The sequence below is a fragment of the Rhinatrema bivittatum genome, chromosome 2 (genome assembly GCF_901001135.1).
Source record: "Rhinatrema bivittatum chromosome 2, aRhiBiv1.1, whole genome shotgun sequence".
NCBI classification, from domain to species: Eukaryota; Metazoa; Chordata; class Amphibia; order Gymnophiona; family Rhinatrematidae; genus Rhinatrema; species Rhinatrema bivittatum.
This window is the reverse complement of record NC_042616.1, coordinates 258,876,796-258,901,916: the sequence shown is the minus strand read 5'-3', so window position 1 is coordinate 258,901,916 and position 25,121 is coordinate 258,876,796. Positions and strand designations below refer to the sequence as shown.

General features: G+C 44.2%; 1 protein-coding gene across 1 annotated transcript in view; it reads right to left on the bottom strand.

The window, feature by feature from the left end:
• Positions 1-25,121, bottom strand: part of NEK10 (NIMA related kinase 10) — a 587,606-nt gene that overhangs the window by 36,598 nt on the left and 525,887 nt on the right. The window contains exon 33 of the mRNA XM_029587074.1: positions 9,398-9,508. Within this exon, the coding sequence (XP_029442934.1) occupies positions 9,398-9,508 (111 nt within the window). The remainder of the gene's footprint in view (positions 1-9,397; positions 9,509-25,121) is intronic.

Below are 25,121 nucleotides of genomic sequence, written 5' to 3'. Positions count from 1 at the left end.
TGTATGCCTATATAATATGGGCGGATTTTAAAAGGCCTGCGCCGGTGGCCTATTTTGCATAGGCCACCGGCGCGCGTAAAGCCCCGGGACGCGCGTAAGTCCCGGGGCTTTCGAAAAGGGGCGGGAGGGGGCATGTCCAGGGCGGTCCCGAAACGACGTGGCATTTCAGGGGTGGGCCTGGGGGCGTGGTCGAGGCCTCCGGACCAGCCCCCGGGACCGGAGGCTGCCGGCCAGCGCACGCAAAGTTACGCCTGCTTTCAGCAGGCGTAACTTTGCCAACAAAGGTAGGGGGGGGTTTAGATAGGGCCGGGGGGGTGGGTTAGGGAGGGGAAGGGAGGGGAAGGGAAGGGAGGGGAAGGGAGGGGAAGGTGGGGGGAGGGTGAAGGAAAGTTCCCTTCGAGGCCGCTCCGAAATCGGAGCGGCCTCGGAGGGAACAGGCAGCTCACGCTGGGCTCGGCGCGCGCAGGTTGCACAAATGTGCACCCCCTTGCGCGCGCCGACCCCGGATTTTATAAGATACGCGCAGCTACGCGCGTATCTTATAAAATCCAGCGTACTTTTGTTCACGCCTAGTGCACAAACAAAAGTACGCGATCGCATATTTTTTAAAGATCTACCCCTATATATGTTGTTGTAAGTGATACTTTTTCTTCAGAAGATTGTACATTGAATGTCTTTTTCCATATACAATCTGCCTTTTTAGGTTGGGGAAGTTAATAAATTTTAAAATGGAAAAGAATGCATAAATTTTAATTGTGTGGGAAGGGGAGGAGGGGGGAATGAAAGGCTGTAAGGTTTGTCTAGGGCATCTAATACCCTTATATCAGCCTTAAGAGAGAGTATGTCACACGCACAGACTCCCACCATTCACCAACCTCTCACACCCCCAAGGGTAGGAGGTAGGCAATAGGGAATGGAGGAGTCCTATTTCTAGACCCAGGAGGTGGGGTGGCCAAAGGCAGCCCCGCCCCATTAAACATTTCTCTGGCGCCCCCTAGTGCAGGCGCTGAAGACTGAGAACAAAAAAATAAGAGGCCCAAAAACTGAGTGGTTAGAGCAGTGGGCTGCAAACAAGGGAAGCCAGGGTTCCAAACCTATTGCCATTCCTTGTGACCTTGGGCAAGTCACTTCACCCTCCATTGCCTTCCTCATGCCCTGGCCCTCGGTGGTCTCACTTATACTGGACCATGGGGGGGGGGGGGGGAGGGGGGTCACCATTTCATCCTTCGCCTCAAGCAGCAGATTGCCTTGAGTCACTCCTGCTATAAGTGCTGAACTTAGCTAGAAAACTCATTTCAATATTGATTTCGAAGTACCTGTGGACTTTTTCACTTCGTATGGGTAGATTATTGCTAGAAAATAATTGATATAAACTATATATTTGTAAACAGAATCTATGTCTAAAAGTATGCATGTTGTGGAATACTGGGCATTCGTTTAGGCGAACTGAAGAACAAAAATGTTCAGGCAATTAATTTATGTAGGAAAATTGAAATTTACCCACAGAAATGAACAGAGAAATATGATAGCAGAAAAAAAAACCATATGGCCCATCTAGTCTGCCCATTCATCCAATTTATCTACTATTTACAATTCCTATCACTCCCTCAGAGATCACCTGTATTTATCCCATGCTTTCTTGAACTTAGATACCGTTTCTGCCTCCAGCACCTCCACTGGGAGGCTATTCTATATCCCTATCATTCTCTCTGGAAAGAATATTTCTAAGATTTCTCCTGAGTCTGCCCCCTTTCATGCTCATCCCATGACCCCTTGTTCTAGGGCCTCCTTTCTGTTTAAAAAGGCTAGTCTCCTGTGTGTGAGATATTTGAAAGTCTCTATCATATCTCCTCTATCTCGCTTTTCTTTAAATCTTTTCCCATGTGCTTTAGAGCAAAGACCACCAATCATTTTAATAGCCACCCTCTGGACCGGCTTCAACAAGTTTATATCCTTTTGAAGGTGCAGTCTCCAGAATTGTACACAGTGTTCCAAATGAGGTCTCACTAGGGACCTATACAAGGACAATATCACCTCCCTTTTTCTGTTGACCAGTCCTCGCTTTACACAGCCAAGCATCTTTCTGGCTTTCGCTTTATCCAACTATCTGGCCACCTTAAGATCATCAGATACAATCATCTCCAGATTCCACTCTTCTTTTGTGCTTAGAGGAATTTCACCTCCAATACTGTACCTCTCCCTTGGGTTTTTGCATCCTAAATGCATCAATTTGCATTTTTTTAGCATTAAATCTTAGTTGCCAGTCTCTAGACTATGCCTTGAGCTTTGCTAAATCCCTTCTCATGTTTTCCATACCTTCCTGCCTGTAACCTTAGGGATAGATTTTAAAAGGTGCGCAGAGGAGTAGATTTGTTTGCGCAACCCGGCGCAAACAAACCTACTTCCGATTTTATAACATGCGCGTGCTGCCAAGCGCATGTTATAAAATACAGGGTCGGCGCGCACAAGGCTGTGCAAAATCGGCAGCCTGAGCGTGCCGAGCCGCGCAGCCATCCTCTGTTCCTTCCTGCCCCCCCCCCCCACCTTCCCCTCTCTTCCCCTATCTAACCTACCCCCCAGCCCTAACTAATTCCCCCCACCTTTATTTTACAAGTTACGCCTGCCTGAGGCAGGCGTAACTTGCGCATGCCGGCCAGCTGCCAGCTCACCATGTTCCGGTCCGGGGACTGGTCCGGAGGCTGCGGCCATGTCCCCGGAACGCCCCTGGGCTGGAACCACGCCCGCGGCCCCACTCCTGGAATGCCCCCCGATGATGCGCCGGCCACAACACGCCCCCCGACATGCGCGTCCCAGGGCTTGCGCGCACCGTCGAGCCTATGCAAGAAAGGCTCGGCACACACAGGGGGTGGAAGGGGCAGCTTTTTGGGGGTTACACGCATATCGTATGCGCGTAACCCTTTGAAAGTCTGCCCCTTATTGCAGATTTTGGTATCACTGGCAAAAAGCAAGCCTTTCCTGACATTCCTTCTGCTGTGTTAATTATGAAAATGTTGAAAAGAACCGGTCCTAGGACTGATCCCTGAGGCACACAACTAGTAGTAACACTTCCTGGCTCATAGTAAACTCAGTTTATCACTACCTTTTGCCACCTCTCACATAGCCAGTTTGTAAACCAGTCAGTCACTCAGGTTCCATACCAAGGATGCTCAATGTACTTATGTCTCCTGTGCAGAACCGTGTCAAAGATCTTATTGAAACTCAATTACACTACGTCTAGCATCTCTTTGGTCACCCAATCAAAAAAATTGACCAGACTCATCAGACAAGATTTATCTCTAGTAAAGCCATGTTGCCTTGAATTATGCAATCCTTTGGACTCTGGAAACTGTACTATCCTATGTTTTAGCAGCAATTCCATTATTTTGCTCACCACAGAAGTCAGACTAACCAGCCTGTAGTTCCCAGCCTCCTCTTACTTCCACTTTTATGAATAGGACCCACATCTTCCGCTCTTTAGTCCTCCAGAACTATTCCAGACTCTAAAGAAGCATTGAAAAGGTCAGCCAGTGGAGCTGGCAGGACTTTTCTAAGTTCCGTCAATACACTTGGGTGTATCCCATCTGGTCCCATAGCCTTATCTACTTTCAGTTTAGTTAGCTCCTCATGAACACACTGTTCTGAAAATTGATTGAGTTGTACCTCATTTCTAATCTTATTTGTGTTTGTTATATGTAATCCTGCTCCAGGACCTTCCACAACAGAAATATTTAAGCAATTTTGCTTTTTCCTCATCAGCCTCTACATATCTTTCTCTCATTTCTGAGTCTCACAATGCTACTTTTACCCTCCTTCTATCATTATCATATCTGAAAAACATCTTGTCCTTCCCATTTTACCATATTCACTATTTTTTTTTCCATTTACATGTTTGCATTCCTGATTACTTTTCTATTTTCTCTTAACTTTTCCAGATATTGTTGCCTGTCTTCAACTTTCTGTGATCTCTTGTAGTTTATGAATGCCCATTTTTTTTCCTTTACCATTTCAGCTAATTTTTTTTCCTCTTTCCTTTATTTATTGCCCTAACAAAAAGGTTAGTTGCCCTTATAATATCTCCTTATGTTTTGCCCACTGATTTTCTATTTCCCCGTTTCCCCAGCCAACTTAGGACTCTTTGAAGTACTTCCCCATGTTAACAAAATTAGTTTTCCTGAAATCTAGGACCCTTGTCTTTGAATGAACCTTCATATCTTGTGTTCTACTACTGAACCACACCATCCAGTGATCGCTGCATCCTAAATGATCATCAACTACAACATCAGAGATGCTATCCCTGTTGGTAAGCACCAGGTCCACTATCATCCTCTCCCATTTGTGTTCTGTACCAGTTGATAGAACAGTTCTCCTTGCAGAGAATGCAGGATCTCCTTGCTTTTAGAAGACACTGCAGCTGGGAAGTACCAATCAACATCCAGCAGACTGCAATCCCCTAACAATAGCACCTCCTAGGGGTGTGCATCCGTTTTCCACGTATTTGTAATCCGCAACTTATTTTTTGCAATCTGTTGAATACGTGGGGAGGTGAAACGCATCGCGACTCCCCACGTATTCAACAGATATCCGTTGTATTCGGCCTCCTAAATAAACATTTAAACCCCCCACCCTCCTGACCTCCCCAAGACTTACCAAAACTCCCTGGTGGTCCAGCGGGGAGTCAGGAAGCCATCCCTGCACTCGTTTGCGGTTTCCTCACGGCACCGATAGCCTGTGTCACAGGGGCTGCCGTTGCCATTGGTCAGCCCCTGTCACATGGTCACCGGCGCCATCTTGTGCTCCTACCATGTGACAGGTAGGTCATGTGGCAGGAGGTCACTCCGGGACCCTCGTTGGACCCAACCGGAACTTTTGGCCAGCTTGGGGGGGCCTCCTGACCCCCACAAGACTTGCCAAAAGTCCAGCGGGGGTCCAGGAGCGACCTCCTTTCACGCCATCCGTCCGATCCCAATACTCAAAATGGCGCCGATCGCCGTCATAGTGAGGGCAAAGGCGATCGGCGTCATTTTGAGTATTGGCGGGACGGCGATTTTGAGTCTCAAAATGGCAGCGATCGGCGCCATTTTGAGTATTGGGATCGGACGGATGGCATGAAAGGAGGTTGCTCCCGGACCCCCGCTGGACTTTTGGCAAGTCTTGTGGGGGTCAGGAGGCCCCCCCAAGCTGGCCAAAAGTTCTGGTTGGGTCCAACGAGGGTCCCGGAGCGACCTCCTGCCACATGACCTGTCACATGGTAGGAGCACAAGATGGCGCCGGTGACCATGTGACGGGGCTGACCAATGGCACGGCAGCCCCTGTGACACAGGCTATCGGCGCTGTGAGGAAACCACAAACGAGTGCAGGGATGGCTTCCTGACTCCCCGCTGGACCACCAGGGAGTTTTGGTAAGTCTTGGGGGGGGTGTCAGGAGGGGGGGGGGTTGTAGTTAATTTAGTAGTAACGTATTTACAGATCGACAACTTATTGAATTCTCCATACGTTCGCATGGAACGGAATTGACCCCCCACGAATACGGATCGCGTACGCAACGAAAACTTTTTGCCTGCACATCTCTAGCACCTCCCCTTTCATAGCAATTTTGAAAATATCCTCCATTAAATCTCTACCCATGTCCTCTGTCTGTGATGGAGGTCTGTATATTACACCAATGATATAAATAGATGTTCATTCCCTCTTTCCAAATTAACCGACAGTGCCTCCTCCTTGCTTAGTGTAATTTTGTTGCTTTAATATTATTTTTTATATATAATGCCACACTTTCTTTCTTTCTTCCTTCCTACCCAGCCCTTCCTGAATAGATTGTAGCATGGAATAACTATATCCCAGTTATAGTTTTCTGTGTAACAAGTCTCTGTGACAATCACTATATCGAAATCAGCTTCTTCAAGGTCTGCCTCTAGAGCCGGGACATTATTTTCAATACTATGTAATGTTTTACTTACCTTAGGGTTTTGTTCATTCTTGAAAATTGCCGTTCCTGGCTATGAAAATGACAGGCAGACTTGGGACTTCCAGCAGCAGTCCATAGATTTTTAAAGGACAGGATTGTATTTGCATACTCTGGGCTAGTTCATCGATAAAGATTTTGCATAATATACATTAGAAAAAGATTACCTAGATGGGAAATTTTAGTGATGGCATTCCACTCCTGTGATAAATGTACATTCAGGTATTTTATAAATAAAATAAATGTGACTTTTAGTGCTATTGGACTTTTCAATTCAGATCAGGTTTTGCTTCTTGCTTCCTAACATGTTTTCTGGATGAGTCAGCTTGCATCATGTTCTTGAGCACTGGTTCTTATGCCAATCTTTTGCTGGTGGCAGTGTTCTTTTGACAAAACTGTAATATTTCCATGTCTATAGATATCTAACTAAGGTCATAATTTACTAAACATTTTCTCCCATTTTGTGTCTATGGGAAAGATGCTTAGTAAATGAGTCCCTAAATTCTTTCTGCAAATCAGCATCAAAGGATACCTTTGATGCTGATTCACTAATTAACAGAAATCTATATTATCATTCATGTGGGCTTCCGAGTGTTATTTAGTGAATCAGCTCCATGGGAAATAATAGGGTCCATGGCAATTAACAGGTGTGGTAACCTGTGTTAACAATAGCATGCTTAGGGCCAGATTTTCAAAGGGGTACGTGCGTAAGATACGCACGTACCCCCCCGAAAACCTGCCCAAAGTTCCCCCTGCACGCGCCGAGCCTATGATGAGTAGGCTCGGCGGCACGCGCAAGCCCAGGGACACGCGTAAGTCCCGGGGCTTTCCGGGGGGCGTGTCGGGGGCGTGTCGCGGTGGTGCGTCATTTGGGGGCAGGTCCACAGGTGTGGTTCCGGCCCGGGGGCATGGCCGAGGCCTCCGAAATAGCTCCCGGGCCTGGGAATCGCGCGCCGGCGGCCGGCCCGGTACAGGCATAACTTGTGCAACAAAGGTAGGGGGTAGGTAGGGCTCGAGAGGTGGGTTAGGTAGGGGAAGGGAGGGGAAGGTGTGGGGGGGTGGAAGGAAAGTTCCCTCCGGGGCCGCTCCGATTTTGGAGCGGCCTCGGAGGGAACGGAGGCAGGCTGTGCGGCTCGGCGTGCGCCGATCCCGGATTTTAACGGCTTCGCGTGTATCTATTAAAATCCCGCGTATTCTTGTTTGCGCCTGGTGCGCGAACAAAAATTCATGTGTGCGCAAATTTGTAAAATCTACCCCTTATTGCACATTAGTGAATCAGCACAAAATCTTTCCGTTTGGTACATTGCATATTGAAGAACTTGCTACTAGACACATTTCAAACTACTCAAACTCAATAAAAAGACATATTAATAATTATTAGGTCTTTACTGATGATATATTCTTAAATTAATACAATTGTACTTTCTGAGGTAAGTATTCAGAGAGCTAGCGAGTGGGTAAGTGAAACAGGTAAATCACAGGTAAAGTTATACATGTAGCTTTATCTGGATATTCAATAAGACTTATCTGGATTATTTTACTGTCAAATATAAGTGGATAAAGTTGCGCTCAAACTTTAACATGAATAACTTTGGAAAACACATTTTTCTGACAAGACTTAGGCACATTACCTTAGCTGGACAGCCTTCAATGGGGCCGTTGCAATAAATATGTGCAGAAAACGGACACTCAGTGTTGAGCGTCCGCTTTCCTAATGCGTGCCCAGCCACCTCTTCTGGGAGCGTGATCAAATATTTAAATGAGGGCTCGCACTAAGGGGTAGATTTTCAGACGAGCGCGAACAGCCTACTTTTGTTTGCGCTCCAGGCGCAAACAAAAGTACGCTGGATTTTAGTAGATACGCGCGGAGCCGCGCGTATCCACTAAAATCCTGGATCGGCGCGCGCAAGGCTATCGATTTTGTATAGCCTGCGCGCGCCGAGCCGCGCTACCTCCCCCCGTTCCCTCCAAGGCCGCTCCGAAATCGGAGCGGCCTTGGAGGGAACTTTCCTTTGCCCTCCCCTCACCTTCCCCTCCCTTCCCCTACCTAACCCACCCGCCCGGCCCTGTCTACACCCCCCCCTTACCTTTGTCGGGGGATTTACGCCTCCCGGAGGGAGACGTAAATCCCCGCGCGCCAGCGGGCCTGCTGCGCGCCGGGCCGCGACCTGGGGGCGGGTACGGAGGGCGCGGCCACGCCCCCGGGCCGTAGCCACGCCCCGTACCCGCCCCCAAAACGCTGCCGACACGCCCCCGGAACGCCGCGACGACCGGGCCCGCCCCCCCGACACGCCCCCGACACGCCCCCCTCCGAGAACCCCGGGACTTACGCGAGTCCCGGGGCTCTGCGCGCGCCGGGAGGCCTATGTAAAATAGGCTTCCCGGCGCGCAGGGCCCTGCTCGCCTAAATCCGCCCGGTTTTGGGCGGATTTAGGCGAGCAGGGCTCTGAAAATCTACCCCTAAGTGCATTGGGGGCAAATGTGCACTCCTAGCACCTCCTTGGAAGCGGGCACCCAGGAGAGGTGGCTGTCAGCGGGTTAGGAAACCGGACACTCAGTTTTATGAGCAAAGATTTTCCTAACCTGTGCATAGCCATGGGTTAGAAAAATGGGAACTTGTTAATTGAGTGCCCCTTTTCCTAACCTGACCGCAGGCATACTTTTTATTTTTTAATATTCTGGTCCTTTTGGTTCTTCCAACAATATCGCCACAATATTAAGTTGGAGGAAGTACAGAAAAGAAAAGCAGTATTGTCTGTACACATTTTGGGCTGCTCAGAAATTAATGCTTGCTCTAGGCAGGCATTAATTTCTGAGGGTACAAATGTGTGCGTCGGGTGCATATATATTTTTTTTAATCAGTGGGGGAATAGCTAATAGCCACATCAACAAACATTTGCATGTGATGAGCGCTATTAGCTTCACGGGTGTTGGGACGTGTGTTTTGGACGCGCTAATCCCCTTATAGAATAAAGGGTTGTGGACGCACGTCCAAAACCCGCACCCAATCATGGTTAAGCGCAATGTATTGTATCTGCCCCAATATCTGCACTGAATAGCCCTATGCCCAGAACACCAATTCCATCTCTTTTTATCCAAATAAATTTTGTACGCACAATAAATTACTCACACAAAATATATCTGCTCAATATGGGGATATATTGAAATCTTGGCTTTTTTCCAGCTAACTACAAAATCTAGCCAGATAAAGCCTTTAGTGACCTATCTCCAAACAAATGTTAAAACATGAACGTATTTATTTTTCATTTATGTCTTTTATTGTGTCAAGAATGTATTACTTGTAAAACAAAATGTCATAAATATGTATTAGCAAAACAACTGATGCATTTTAATTCATGCTGGAGCCACAAAATTTAATTAGAATTAAGTTAATTTAATACATAACTTTTTTTTTTTTGCTATATAAAAATGTACCTTTTTCATTTCTGATTTCAGGTTGCAAGGATTGCTCTGTAGACAAAAAAGGGACTTCTTGAATCTTTCAATAACTCTTCTTTTTAAATTGTCATGCAAAGCTGGAGGGAGCTGTGGAGAGGAAAACAATTGTTACCCTGCCTGCACAAAAAATCTAGGTCTCTTCAGGTTTGCTCTTTTAACTCCAGTTGCTCTGCTTCTCATGCATCATTTAGTATTCTTTAATGTAAGCATGAAGATATCCTGATACAGTATGATGCTCTCTCTCTGTATGTATGTACTCATGTATTTATGTATATATAAAGGGAGAGAAAGACAGTCAGCTTGGAGGGCTGTAAAGCATGAAGGCCTCCAGCTTCCAAAAAATATATCAATGTTCAAACAACTATGCTGTCTGCTCACTCAGCTTTGGTCAAATTTAAATATAGTTTTTTCTTCTCCTCCTTTTATAGAGTAAGCTTAACAATTCTATTACTCTTCAGTTGTTTTAGAAATAGTAGTAACATGCTATTCTGGACAATTTAAAGACTCAAGTTAAATATACCTACTACTTAAATATGCCTAATTTGAAGGATTTTCTGGTTTGTGGTTGTCAGACTGTTAATACAAATTCTTACTGATTAAAATTCAAGGATGAGGAGAGAGATCCAAGGATATTGCAGAGGCTCTGGACAGAAAGAGAAAAAGAAACCCAGAAATCCCAAACCTCAGTGGTATCTCATTAGGAAAACTAAAATATGTTAAAATAAAAAATAAAGCTGGGCAGAAGTTTCCTCTCTGGATGGGGTAAATCTTCTGGAGATGTTTATGTATTTATTTAAAATCTTATATTCGGCTAACTTCCAGAGCAAAGTCATTCAGTGTGAAATACATCAAACAGAATCATAAAAAGCATAATAAAGCAACCTGACTTAGAATATACAGACATGAAAAATATGATATACAACAGATAAAACAAAAATATTTATAATGGATTACTGGTGAAATGCCTTTCTAAAACAGGGTTTTTAAAACCTTTTAAAAATTGTAAAGATCTTTTTCTTTTCTCAGCTTTAAAGGAAAACTGTTAGGCTTTTGCCTACTACAAAGTCTCATCCTACCTTCTTGTATCCTGCAATAAGAACATGCCATACCTGGTCAGACCAAAGGTTCATCAAGCCCAACTTCCTGTTTCCAACAGTGGCCAATCCAGGCTACAAATATCTGGCAAGTTTCCAAAAACTAAGTATATCCCATGCTACTGATGCTAGAAATAGCAGTGGCTATTTTTTAAGTCAACTTGATTAATAGTAAGTAATGGACTTCTCCTCCAAGAACTTATCCAAACCTTTTTTAAACCCAACTACACTAACTGCACTAACCACATCCCCTGGCAACAAATTCCAGAGTTTAATTGTGCATTGAGTGAAAAGGAATTTTGTCCGATTAGTTTTAAATGTGCTACATGCTAACTTCATGGATTGACCCCTGGTCCTTCTATTATCCGAAAGAGTAAATAACCAATTCACCTTTATCCATTCTAGACCTCTTATGATTTTAAACATCTCTATCATATCCCCCCTCAGCCGTCTCTTCTCCAAGCTGAACAACCTAACCTCTTTAGTCTTTCCTCACAGGGGAGCTGTTCCATCCCCTATATCATTTTGTTCACCCTTCTCTGTACCTTCTCCATTGCAACTATATCTTTTTTGAGATGTGGAGACCAGAACTGTACACAGTATTCAAGGTGTGGTCTCACCATGGAGCGATACAGAGGCATTATGACATTTTCCGTTTTATTGACCATTCCCTTCCTAATATTTCCTAACATTTTGTTTGCTTTTTTGACTGCCACAGCACACTGAGCTGACAATTTTAATGTATTATCCACTATGACGCCTAGATCTCTTTCCTGGGCGGTAGCTCCTAATATGGAACCTAACATTTAACTACAGCAAGGGTTATTTTTCCCTATATGCATCACCTTGCACTTATCCACATTAAATTTCATCTGCCATTTGGATGCTCAATTTTCCAGTCTCACAAGGTCATCCTGCAATTCATCACAATCTGCTTGTGATTTAACTACTCTGAATAATTTTGTATCATCTGCAAATTTGATTACCTCACTCATCGTACTTCTTTCCAGATCATTTATAAATATATTGAAAAGCACCGGTCCAAGTACAGATCCCTGAGGCACTCCACTGCCCACCCTCCTCCACTGAGAAAATTTTCTTTTAATCCTACTCTCTGTTTCCTCTCTTTTAACCAGTTTATAATCCACGAAAGGACATCGCCACCTATCCCATGACTTTTTACTTTTCTTAGAAGCCTCTCATGAGGTACTTTTTCAAATGTCTTCTGAAAATCCAAATACATTACATCTATTGGATCAGCTTTATCTACATGTTTATTAACCTCTTCAAAAAAGTGAAGCAGATTTGTGAGGCAAGGCTTATCATGGGTAAACCATGCTGACTTTGTTCCATTAAACCATGTCTTTCTATATGTTCTGTGATTTTGCTCTTTAGAACACTTTCCACAATTTTTCCTGGCAGTGAAGTCAGGCTAACTGATCTGTAATTTCCCGGATCATCCCTGGAGCCCTGTTTAAATATTTGGGTTTCATTAGCCACCCGCCAGTCTTCAGGTACAATGGATGATTTTAATGATAGTTACAAACTTTTAACTAATAGATCTGAAATTTCATTTTTTTAGTTCCTTCAGAACCCTGGGGTGTATACCATCCGGTCCAGGTGATTTACTACTCTTCAGTTTGTCAATCAGGCCTACCACATTTTCTAGGTTCACCGTGATTTGGTTCAGTCCATCTGAATCATTACCCAGGAAAACCTTCTCCGGAATGGGTATCTCTCCAACATCCTCTTCAGTAAACACCAAAGCAAAGAAATTGTTTAATCTTTCTGTGATAGCCTTGTCTTCTCTAAGTGCCCCTTTAAACCCTTGATCATCTAATGGCGCAACTGACTCCCTCGCAGGCTTTCTGCTTCGTATATATTTTTAAAAGATTTTAGTGTGAGTTTTTGCCTCTACAGCCAACTTCTTTTCAAATTCTCTCTTAGCCTATCTTATCAATGTCTTACATTATGTGCCAGATTTTAAGACCTGCTCCTGAGTTTATAACATGCACGTGCAGCCGCGCACATGTTATAAAATCCGGGGTCGGCGCACGCAAGGGGGTACACACTTGTGCACCTTGCGCGCACCGAGCCCTAGGGGAGCCCCGATGGCTTTCCATCTGAGGCCACTCTGAAATCCTTCTGCCTCCCCTCACCTTCTCTTCCCTTCCCCTACCTAACCCACCCCCCCCCCCCCCCAGCCTACCTAAAAACCCCCTAACCTTTATTATTTGAGTTGCACCTGCCTCTGGGCAGGCGTAGGTTGCGTGCGCTGGCTAAGTGCTGGCGCACGATCCCCTGGCCCAGAAGGCCTTCGGAGGCCTCTAGCCATGTCCCTGCCCCACCCTGGACCACCCCCACGCCTCCCCTTTTTTCAAGCCCCAGGACATACGCATGTCCCGGGGCTTGCGCGGGTCGCCGAGCCTATGCAAAAAAGGCTCGGCGTGTGTAACCCTTTTAAAATCCTCCCCTTAACTTGCCAACATTTATTTTTTATCCTATTTTCTTTTGTTGGATCCTTATTCCAATTTTTGAAAGAAGATAATTTTGGCTAAAATAGCCTCTTTCACCTCATCTTTTAACCATGCTAGTAACCATGCTAGTAATCGTTTTACCTTACTTCAACCTTTCTTAATGTGTGGAATTCAACTGGACTGTGCTTCTAGGATGATATTTTTTAACAATGCCCATGCCTCTTGCACACCTTTTACCTTTGTAGCTGCACTTTTCTGTTTTTTTCTATTTTTCTCATTTTAACAAAGTTTCCCTTTTGAAAGTTTTGCACTAGAGCCATGGATTTGCTTACTGTCCCCCTTCCAGTCATTAATTCAAATTTGATTATATTATGATTACTATTGCCAAGTGGCCCCACCACTGTTACCTCTCTCACCAAATCCTGTGCTCCACTGAGAATTAGATCTAAAATTGTTCCCTTTCTCATCGTTTCCTGAACCAATTGCTCCATAAAACTGTCATATATTCCATCCAGGAACTTTTTCTCTCTAGCATGTCTTGATGTTACATTTACCCAGTCAATATTGGGGAACTGAAATCTCCCATTATTACTGCACTACCAATTTGGTTAGTTTACCTCATTTCTCTTAACATTTCACTACCTGTCTCACCATCTTGGCCAGGTGGATGGTAGTATACTCCTATCACTATACTCTTCCCCAACATACAAGGGATTTCTATCCATAAAGATTTGATTGTGCATTTAGTCTCATGCAGGATCTTTATCCTGTTGGACTCTAATTGCCATCCCGGACATAAATCACTACCCCGCCTCCCAAATGCTCCTCTCTGTCTTTGCGATATAATTTGTACCCCAGTATAGCACTGTCCCATTGGTTATTCTCCTTCCACCATGTATCTGAGATGCCAATTATATCTATGTCATTATTCACTGCTATATATTCTAATTCTCCCATGTTACTTCTTAGACCTCTGGCATTAGCATACTAACATTTCAAAGTGAGTTTTTTGTTTGTATTTTCATTCTGCTTTTTAATTGATAGGGATAATTTGGAATCTTTTAGCTCAAGTGAGTTTTTAATTACAGGTACTTGGACTACTTTTCTTATTATAGGAACCTCACTGTGGGATGCCCTAACTCTAATGCTTCATTGATATCCTATGAAGATACCTCCCTCCAAACCATGCGCTGCTGAGCAACTGTCTGCTTTCCCCTTTGTTCTAGTTTAACAGCTGCTCTATCTCCTTTTTAAAGGTTAGCACCAGCAGCCTGGTTCCACCCTGTTTAAAGTGGAGCCCATCCCTTTGGAAAGTACCTTAGTTCCCCAAAAGGTTCCCCAGTTCCTTACAAAACTGAATCCCTCTTCCTTGCACCATCGTCTCATCCACTCATTGAGACTCCGGAGCTCTGCCTGCCTCTGGGGACCTGCATGTGGAACAGGAAGCATTTCAGAGAATGCTGCCTTCGAGGTTCTGGATTTCAGCTTTCTACCTAAGAGCCAAAATTTGGCTTCCAAAATCTCCCTCCCACATTTTCCTATGTCGTTGGGACCCACATGTACCACAACAGCCGGCTCCTCTCCAGCACTGTCTAAAATCCTATCTAGGTGATGTGTGAGATCCGTCACCTTCGCACCAGGTAGGCATGGTACCAGGTGATCCTCATACCCACCAGCCACACAGCTGTCTACATTCCTAATAATTGAATCAGCAACTATGACGGCCGACTTAACCCTTCCCTCCTGGGCAGTAGCCCTGGGAAACACATCCTCGGTGTGAGAGGACAATGCACCACATGGAGAGCAGGTCCTTGCTACAGGATCCTTTCCTGCTGCACCAGGTTGATGCTCTCTGATCCTGAGACCTTCTTTCAAGGCAGTACCAAGGCTGCCAGTCTGAAGTTGAGACTTGGCTACTATGTCCCTGAAGGTCTCATCTATATACCTCTCTGTCTGCCTCATCTCCTCCAGAGATCGGACTCGTTCTCTGAGGGACAGGAGCTCTTTGCATTGGGTGCAAATGTATATAGGGGTGTGCATTCGTTTTGAACTTAAATGTAAAACGCAACTTATTATTTTTTTTAACTTAAAAAAGTGATGAGGCGAAAACGATCGGATTTCCAACTTATTCAACATAGCTATGTTGAATAAGTTGGAAATCGCGATTGTTGTTTCTAAATAAAAATTTAAACCCCTCACCCTCCTTAATCCCCCCCCCCCAAGACTTACCAAAACTCCCTGGTGGTACAGCAGGGAGTCAGTACGCCATTTCTGAACTCCTTTGCGAGGAGCACGTGACGTCGGCGTCACGTCGGAGTGACGCGGCGTCACGTGATTCCCCGTGCGATTGCTCCGGGACCCTCGTTGCACCCAAAAGGAACTTTTGGCCAGCTTGGGGGGGTCAGGGGTTTAAATTTTTATTTGCACGTATGGACATAGACTCAACTTATGGAATTCTCCATATGTCCATATTGACCGAAATTGACCCCCCCTTTCGACTTATGAACATAAACATTTGCTCTGCACATCCCTAAATGTATAACTTCTCACTGGCGGGTAAAAAATCATATATGTGACACTCGATGCAAAAGACTGGGAGACCCCCCTCTTGCTGCTGGACTGCTGCCTTCATCTCAAATTTGTTCAGTTCCTAGTTAAGGTTTAGGTTGCTATGGGAGTAGCAATGTGTCTAATTAGGGTCCTTTAAATGTATTAGTGTATTCACTATATATCTGGTAGTGGCCTAAGGGAATGATCAAACTCTCAATAAGGTGTGGGAATTCGTGAAGTTAAAAGGTTGGGAGGGTGGGAGGGTTGGGAAATACAAACACAGTAACTTCTGTTTATTATCTGCCTTACTTACTATTTAAGGCACAAACACAGAAAATAATATACCCCAATAGTTTACTTCTCCCCAATACTTTTAAAACATTTCCAAAGCAGAACTTACTGATTCCTTTCAGCCACCAGCAAGGTGATCCTTTCCTCTTGGTGCTCCCATGGGATACCTCCACCACCAGCAGAAGCCCAGAGTAAGCATCATTCTAGGCTTCATAAGCTCCTCCTCATTGCCTTTACCACACCGTGGGCGGGGTGCTGGCCCGGGGCGGAACCGAGGCCTCTGGAACAGCCACCGGGCTGGAGGATGGAGAGCCGGTGCATGCTAGTTATGCCTGCCGGGTTGTGCGAACAAATATACGCCGTGCACATGTTATAAAATCTGGCCCTTTGATTTTTTGCCTTCAGGAAAAATCTTTTAGAAATTATTTTTTGCAACATATTTGCAAAATGGTGCTATAGCGATGTCCTTTCGTGGATTACAAACTGGCTAAAAGACAGGAAACAGAGAGTAGGATTAAATGGACAATTTTCTCAACGGAAGGAAGTGGCCAGTGGAGTGATCATTTATAAATGATCTGGAAAGAAATACTACAAGTGAGGAAATCTAATTTGCAGATGATACCAAATTGTTCAGAGTACTTAAATCACAAGCAGATTGTGATAAATTACAGGAAGACCTTCTGAGACTGGAAAATTGGGCATCAAAATGGCAGATGAAATTTAATGTGGATAAGTGCAAGGTGATGCATATAGGGAAAAATAACCCATGCTACAGTTACACGATGATAGGGTCCATATTAGGAGCTACCAACCAAGAAAGAGATCTAGGTGTCATAGTGGATAATGCATTGAAATTGTCAGCTCAGTGTGCTGTGGCAGTCAAAAAAGCAAACAGAATGTTTGGAATTATTAGAAAGGAATGGTAAATAAAACGGAAAATATCATAATGCCTCTGTACCGCTCCATGGTGAGACCACACCTTGAATACTGTGTACAATTCTGGTCGCCGCATCTCAAAAAAGATATAGTTGCAATGGAGAAGGTACAGAGAAGGGTGACCAAAATGATAAAGGGGCAGATTTTAAAAGCCTACGCGCGTAAATCCAGGTGAGTTTACGCTCGCCGGACCTATTCTCAAAAGGACCAGCGACGTGTGTAACGCCCCGGGATGCGCAATAGTTCCGGGGCTTGAAAAAATGGGCAGTCCGGGGCGGGGCGTCATGGGGAAGGGCAATCCAGGGGCGTGGCCAGAGGCCTCTCTTCAGCTGCTGGGCCTGGGGATCGCGCGCCAGCACTTGGCAGGCGTAATTTTTGGGATAAAGGTATGGGGTATTTTTTTTTCGGGCTGGGGGGCGGGACAGGTAGGGAAAGGTGGGGGGGACCGAAGGAAAGTTCCCTCCGAGGCCGCTCCGATTTCGGAGCGGCCTCAGAGGGAACGGGGAAAGCCATCGGGGCTCCCCAAGGGCTTGGCGCATGCAAGGTGCACTAATGTGCACCCCCTTGCGCTCGCCGACCCTGGATTTTATAACATGCACACGGCTGCACATGCATTTTATAAAATTGGGCTACATTTGTGTGCGCTGGGTAGCGCACACAAATGTAGGCCGCGGGGATAAGTATTAAAATCCGGCCCAAAGGGAATGGAACAGCTCCCCTATGAGGAAAGACTAAAGAGGTTAGGACTTTTCAGCTTGGAGACGAGACGGCTGAGGGGGGATATGATAGAGATGTTTAAAATCATGAGAGGTCTAGAACGGGTTAATGTGAATCAGTTATTTACTCTTTCAGATAATAGAAATACTAGTGGGCACTCCATGAAGTTAGCATGTGGCACATTTAAAACTAATCGGAGAAAGTTCTTTTTCACCCAACACACAATTAAACTCTGGAATTTGTTGCCAGAGGATGTGGTTAGTGCAGTTAGTGTAGCTGTGTTTAAAAAAGGATTGGATAAGTTCTTGGAGGAGAAATCCATTACCTGCTATTAATTAAGTTGGCTTAGAAAATAGCCACTGCTATTATTAGCAACTGTAGCATAGAATAGACTTAGTTTTTGGGTACTTGCCAGCTTATGGCCTGGATTGGCCACTGTTGGAGACAGGATGCTGGGCTTGATGGACCCTTGGTCTGACCCAGTATGACATGTTCTTATGTTCTTAAATAAGCAAGCCAACAAAAAGACTACAAATAATGAAAGATTTGAGAACATTTTATAAAGTTATAAAAATGTCATTTAAATGCAATTAAAAAGCACTTTTATTCAATAAAATCTGCTAGCATTGTCCAGAGATTCAATATATTATGAAAGACCAATCACACTACTTGTCTTAGAGGAGAATTTCTGGCCTACTTTATAAGCACCTACATAGAAAGAATTATTTGGCACAGGAAACAGAGACAACCAAACCATTAACACTTAATAGAATAATTTAGTATGCCCTATAAATAAGAGTAAATGAAAAAATCCTAAACAACTTCAGTTATAGGAGTTGAAAAAGTCAAATTATTAATGATTTAAAAAGCAATCTGTGAGAGAGTCTCACTGCTATTATATGTGCTTCACTCTGTGTATATAACTCTTCCAGAATTATGCTATTTTTAGACCACAAGGATTTTTGCTTTGGGGGAGGGTCATTTTTTGGTTTCTTTTAATATTTTTATTGGTTTGGTTTTTTTTGCTGAACTGAAATAAATATTTAAAAAAATAAATAAAACAAATGAAAGCTACCGGACTTCCCTGGTCCCCTACTTTTTCATCCCAGAGCCTCTTGTGGTCCCTCCAACACCCTCAATTCTCTGCCAATATGCCAGGTCCCAGGTGGAGTGAGCCACAGGGAGCCAGGACTTCCCGTAAATCCCCCACACCCACCCCCGACCTCCCCTTCTCTTCCTCAGAATCAGCCAGGGTTGGAGGTCTTCCTTGGTTTGCCAATCTCCAGTCACTCTTGCCTCACCTCTTCTATTTAAAAACAACATCAAATCCCATGACGGGTGCCAAAATGATATCATTCTTTTTTTTCAGATGAACCAAAAATATCCAAAATGTTTTTGTTATTTTTGGGTAAAGCTTTTTTCAGTATGTTTCCAATTTAAACAAATGAGTATCACTAGTAATTTTTAATGAATAGTGAAATCCAAGTGCATTATGGAATGAATGTAGCAGTTTACTGGAATAATTAAGGAATTAAGGCCTAGATTCATTAAAACAAGATGTGTTCTCTCAGGAGGGGTTCCACTATCGTGGGGGGGGGGGGGGGTGTCCCAAACCTCACAAGACCACCATCATTTTAAAGGGCTGCTTGCTGCCAAAAAAAAACAAATGTAGCCAAATGGGAAGGTTGAGCAGGGATCATTGCTGACCCCAGTTTCAACCCAGGACCACAGGTCGAGATGGCCCCCAACTCCCCAATAGCCTCCTAAATGCCACAGCCCTCTCCCCCCATATACATAGCCCACCTCGCCATGACCCCCTTATTGCCACAGCCCCTGTTCCAGTCTCCCCAATAGCTTTAGCCTCCTCCCCCTGTTAGCCATACCCCCTTCTCCCTCCCCCTGACTCAATAGCCTTAGCCCTCCCTGACCTCCCAATTGCCACAGCCCCTCCTCCCACTCCCCCTGCTCCCTGATAGCATAGCCCCACCCCTTCTCCCCACCCCTGGCCCCCCTCCAGAGACCCCTTTACCTTATGCTTGATCCTGCAGCGGGGACGGGTGCAACCTCGCATCCATCCCAGTAGGTACCATTTTCCAAAATGTGGCTGGGGTAAGTTCCGGGGATTGGACTCAGGTCAGGTGGTAAGGGGGTCTCTAGAGGGTGGCTGAGGAGTGGGAAGAGGGTGTTATAACTATCTTTAAACCCATAAAGCATTCCAGAAAGCATTATTATGTAATGTTTTATTCTGTATTTATATTGTTTTTAGTTTAGTTTCCTTGTAATAATGATGTATGTTTTATTATGTTCATTGCCTAGACCTTTTTTGAGTTAGGTGATTAACAAATTTCAATAAATGTAAATGTAAAATACAAACAGGCACATATCTAATGCACAGCCAGATGTCTTCAATGGAGACATATATTGGCCAACCACAATTCTAGATACCCACTGAAAATTTGTCCAAATACCATGGGCAACCTCATCCTGTATGACAGACTCACCCACCCTCTGCTTAGGACAGGGCTGTACTAACTTCTGGAGTTTCCTAACACAATAATCAGAGAAGGCCTGGGGGGTCAAGTCTAGAAATGATACTACCCGTTCTCAGAGGGTCAAGCAAATTCCTCACAACCGTAAATAACTCCAAAGGCTCGTTTAAGATGTTTTGTTTGTGGGACTTAAAATAATCCCTTCTCCATCTCACAAACTGAATTCTTTAGTAAGTTCTAACTTGAATTAAGACTTCCTTACCTGATCATTCAATGACCTATGCCACTTTCATTCAACTTGACTCATCAGGTGTTTTCTTTTTATCAGGTCCCTATCAAACCATGGGACTCAGGGATGAATCAAATGTCTAACCATTTTCGTAATAGTCTGAAGCATACTTGTTAGCAGCATTATGACTGAATTTACAAAGTCAAGTGAAGACCCATTTTGGAGAGTGACCTGAATCTTATCTCATTCACTCCTAAATTTTTCCAGCTTAAGGACACCATACCTCTTGTCCTGCCCTACCCAGAACATGAACCTTCCCCTCCCCTCTTACTCCTAAAATTGAGCTCAAATGTCAGGAAAACATGGTCAGATCATTTTATTTATTTATAAGCTTTTAAATATACCGACATTCAAGGATACATCATGCCGGTTTACAATGTAACAGAAAGGTGGAAAATACATAAAACCAGGGCAGGGGGAAAGGGGGAAGCAGCTGGAAAGAGGAGGAGGGAGAAAGCAGGAAGGAAACAAGGCAGGAAGGGAAGAACCAGTGGCAGGGAGGGGGCCACCAGAGAGATTAATAACAATGACATCGTGAGTGCGCACTAGGCGAAAGGCACTACGGTCAACTTTATACAGATTAGAAGAGGCTTATACATCTATGAAGAAAAGTATATTCACAAAACAAATGGCACTATGTACACTGGAAAACATTAACTTAAGGGGGGGAGAGGAAGAAAAGGGCGGCGGGAGGGATGGAAGGGGGTCATGAGACTGGGTCAACACAGAGGGGCAGATTTTTAATCTTACGTGCACGGGGTACATTTGTGCAAGCTACTCGGCGCACACAAATGTACATCCGATTTTATAACATGCATGCGCTGCCACGCGCATGTTCTAAAATACAGGATAGGCGCACGCAAGGGGGTGCACACTTGTGCACCTTGCGCGTGCCGAGCCCTAGGGAAGGCCTGATGGCTTTCCCTGTTCCCTCCTAAAACCCTGTGAAAATCTACCCCAGAGTCTGGTAACCAACTGCGAAAAATCCACACCTTGGAAGAGGATTACAAAATCCAGGATGTGACCAGCCTGATGAGTGAGAATGGCAACCACCAGCTCTAACTTCAGTGCAGTCAATGTTTTAAAATTCTCCCAATGGACTTAGGCTTACAAACACTATAAGGTGAATTTTCAAAGGTTGCTCATGTGAAAATAGCACATATGCATGTAAAATAGCATATACACGAGTATATGCTGTTTTAAAGACCACAACATACATGTGTAAATCAGGGTACATGAGGATATTTGTGTGTGTAAATATGGGGCAGGCCAGGGATGTTCTGGGAGAGGGCCAACATTTACGTGCATAAATTACTATTTTACAACCTGCCAAAGTGATGCACGTAAGTCTTTTATTTAGGTAAATTTACACCTGGTCATTATCTTGCATAAGTTATCATAAACATTTTAAAAGTAAAAAAAATGTCTGGGTGAAATGGGGGTACTTCAGGCTGAAGAGGCAGAAGGGTCTTCATGAGTTACAGATGGACTGGGTGAACTGGTAGTCTAATTGGTAAAACTGGTTATTTCATTGCCGCACGCATGTAAGAAAATCCCCTAATTTATGGGGGGTAAATGTGTCTAAATAATACAAGTAAAATCTACTCATAAAGCCCTTTAAAACTGAAGGTACAAATACGCAGTAATATCATTTGCGTACTTATTCAGCTAAATTCCGACTTAGCCGGCTAAGTAACACTTTGCCGCTACTTAGATGGACGACTTTGAACTTATTCGGATAAGGAGCAATTTTTTTAGACATATCCGGCTTTCTTACATTCCAGGAAAAATCTGGAAAGTGCTACTTAGATGGATAAGTGGCACTTATTCAGCTAAGTGCCGCTATTAGTCGGATAAATCAGAACTTATCCGGATAAGTGCACTACTTTTCCTGGATAAGTTAAAACTTTAGTGGGTCATGGTTTTTACATACATGAGCATTTGTGCGCACATATGTACTCATATGTGCACATTGTATCCATGCAGATTATAAAATTCAGTAACAAGTTTTCAATCGCTCATGTACAGTATACTTGTAAATGGACACAGTTTTGGAAGTTATTCTCCCTGTATATTAAAATCTCCTTTAAGAACAACTCCATCACTCTTCATGTGCAAAGTGTTAACAAAATCCATTGCTGGCCATTCACTTGTGAACCCTAGCAGGTGACAAATTGAGAAAAAAAACTCTCCTCATTCAATAGTTACATTTTCACAACCATACCAAACTTCTAAAGGAAGCAATCTTACAGGCAAAATCAGTCATAAATAAAAATCTCCCTACCCCTCTTCTTACCACTACAGGTTTGATGATAATAGCTATATCCGATAGGACACAGCTGTTTCAATAGCAACACATCTGCATTGGAGTGCCAGATTTCAGTTAGCAATAAAAAAATCCAAATGTAAGTCAAGCAATAAAGCAATTATTACATCCTCCTTATTGTTAATTTAAATTTAACAAATATTAAGGTAACCAAATGCTAATGACTAACTCCCATCCCCTATGTCTTAAGCCCACCCTGCTTTCTAACATGCATGGGGTAAGTCAAGGCACCTGTTTATCTCCTAGCTTGCTGGAACTTCTTTATGTGAAAAAATTCATATCTTCCAAACTCCATGCAAACTAGAATAACTTCCAACCTCTCCGCTCCCCCCATCTGAGATGGATAGACTTCTCCCTATCCCATATCTACTCAAATTGATCTCCTATCAAATATCCCAACTAATAAACCACACTCCAACCAACCAAAAACAAAAAAATAATATAACCACAATATCAGGCACCAAAGCAAGCGAGGGGGTTAGTGCAGTTAGTGTAGCTGGGTTTAAAAATTTTTTGGATAAGTTCTTGGAGGAGAAGTCACTACTATTACTGGCATCAGTAGTATGGAATCTACTTAGTGTTTTGGTACTTACCAGGTTCTTGAGCCTGCTTTGGCCACTGTTGGAAACTGGTAGAGATGTGAATCGTGTCCTCGATCGTCTTAACGATCGATTTCGGCTGGGAGGGGGAGGGAATCGTATTGTTGCCGTTTGGGTGTGTAAACTATCGTGAAAAATCGTTAAAATCGTGAGCCGGCACACTAAACCCCCCTAAAACCCACCCCGACCCTTTAAATTAAATCCCCCACCCTCCCGAACCCCCCCCCCCCAAATGCTTTAAATTACCTGGGGATCTGGCGGTGGTCCAGAACAGCGGCGGTCCGGAACGGCCCCCTCAATAGAATCATGTTGTCTTCAGCCGGCGCCATTTTTCAAAATGGCCGCCGCAAAATGGCGGCGGCCATAGACAAAAATGATTCGACGGAGGAGGTCGTTCCGGACCCCCGCTGGACTTTTGGCAAGTCTTGTGGGGGTCAGGAGGCCCCCCAAAGCTGGCCAAAAGTTTCCTGGGAGTCCAGCGGGGTTCCGGGAGCGATTTCTCGCCGCGAATCGTTTTCGTACGGAAAATGGCGCCGGCAGGAGATCGAGTGCAGGAGGTCGTTCAACAGCGGTCCGGAACCCCCGCTGAACGACCTCCTGCAGTCGATCTCCTGCCGGCGCCATTTTCCGTACGAAAACGATTTGCGGCGAGAAATCGCTCCCGGAACTCCGCTGGACTCCCAGGAAACTTTTGGCCAGCTTGGGGGGGGCCTCCTGACCCCCACAAGACTTGCCAAAAGTCCAGCGGGGGTCCGGAATGACCTCCTCCGTCGAATCGTTTTTGTCTATGGCCGCCGCCATTTTGCGGCGGCCATTTTGAAAAATGGCGCCAGCTGAAGACTAACACGATTCTATTGAGGGGGCCGTTCCGGACCGCCGCCATTCTGGACCACCGCCGGATCCCCAGGTAATTTAAAGCATTGGGGGGGGGGGTTCGGGAGGGTGGGGGATTTAATTTAAAGGGTCGGGGGTGGGTTTTAGGGGGTTTTAGTGTGCCGGTTTTCCTGCCCTCCCCCTTCCCCCGATTTACGATTTTTTAACGATAAATCGGGGGAATTGGTATTGTATCGTGGCCCTAACGATTTTTTGACGATTTAAAATATATCGGACGATATTTTAAATCGTCAAAAAACGATTCACATCCCTAGAAACTGGATGCTGGGCTTGATAGACCTTTGGTCTGACCCAGCATGGCATGTTCTTATGTTCTTATGGGGCAAGCAAAGGGTGAAGACCTTTGCCATGGCCCCACACCAGCAGTGATAACTCAACATGTGGCTTCAAAGAAGGCCAATAAAACAGTTAAAACAGAACTGGAAGCCAGAGATCTCACAAATTGTGGACCAAAATCCAGCATTATTAAATAAGAACCTAGTCAGCAAAAAAACAGACAAAAACACAACTAAAATACGAATATTATATAATAAAAACTCGGACAAAAACTAAAACTAAAGAACCATCACTTCAAATAAAAATATAAACATAAAATTGCACATGAAGGAGCAGATAAAGGAGAAGCTCTTTTGTTGTGCATGACAAATGCATGTGCACCAATTGCACATGGCGCCTCCAGCGTCATGATGGATCGGTTATTTATTTATTTATTTTAAACTCATATCCCGCTACCTCCTTTACATTGTTCGGCGCAGGTTGCAAAATACTACCTTTTTAATATTAAACATGTAATATACATGATTTAAAACATAAAGTAACAGTAATTTTAAAATTCTTAAATTAATACCTAAAAACATTTTTAAACAAAAATGATTTCAAAAGGTTCTAAAACTTTTTTACATTTGTCTCCTGCCTCAACACACTCAGAAGAACATTCCACAATATGGGCATTGTGTAAATAAAATACTTTCTCTAAATCATTTCCGATCAATAGTTACAAAAGTGGAGGAATTTTTAACAATACAATGTCTTGCGATT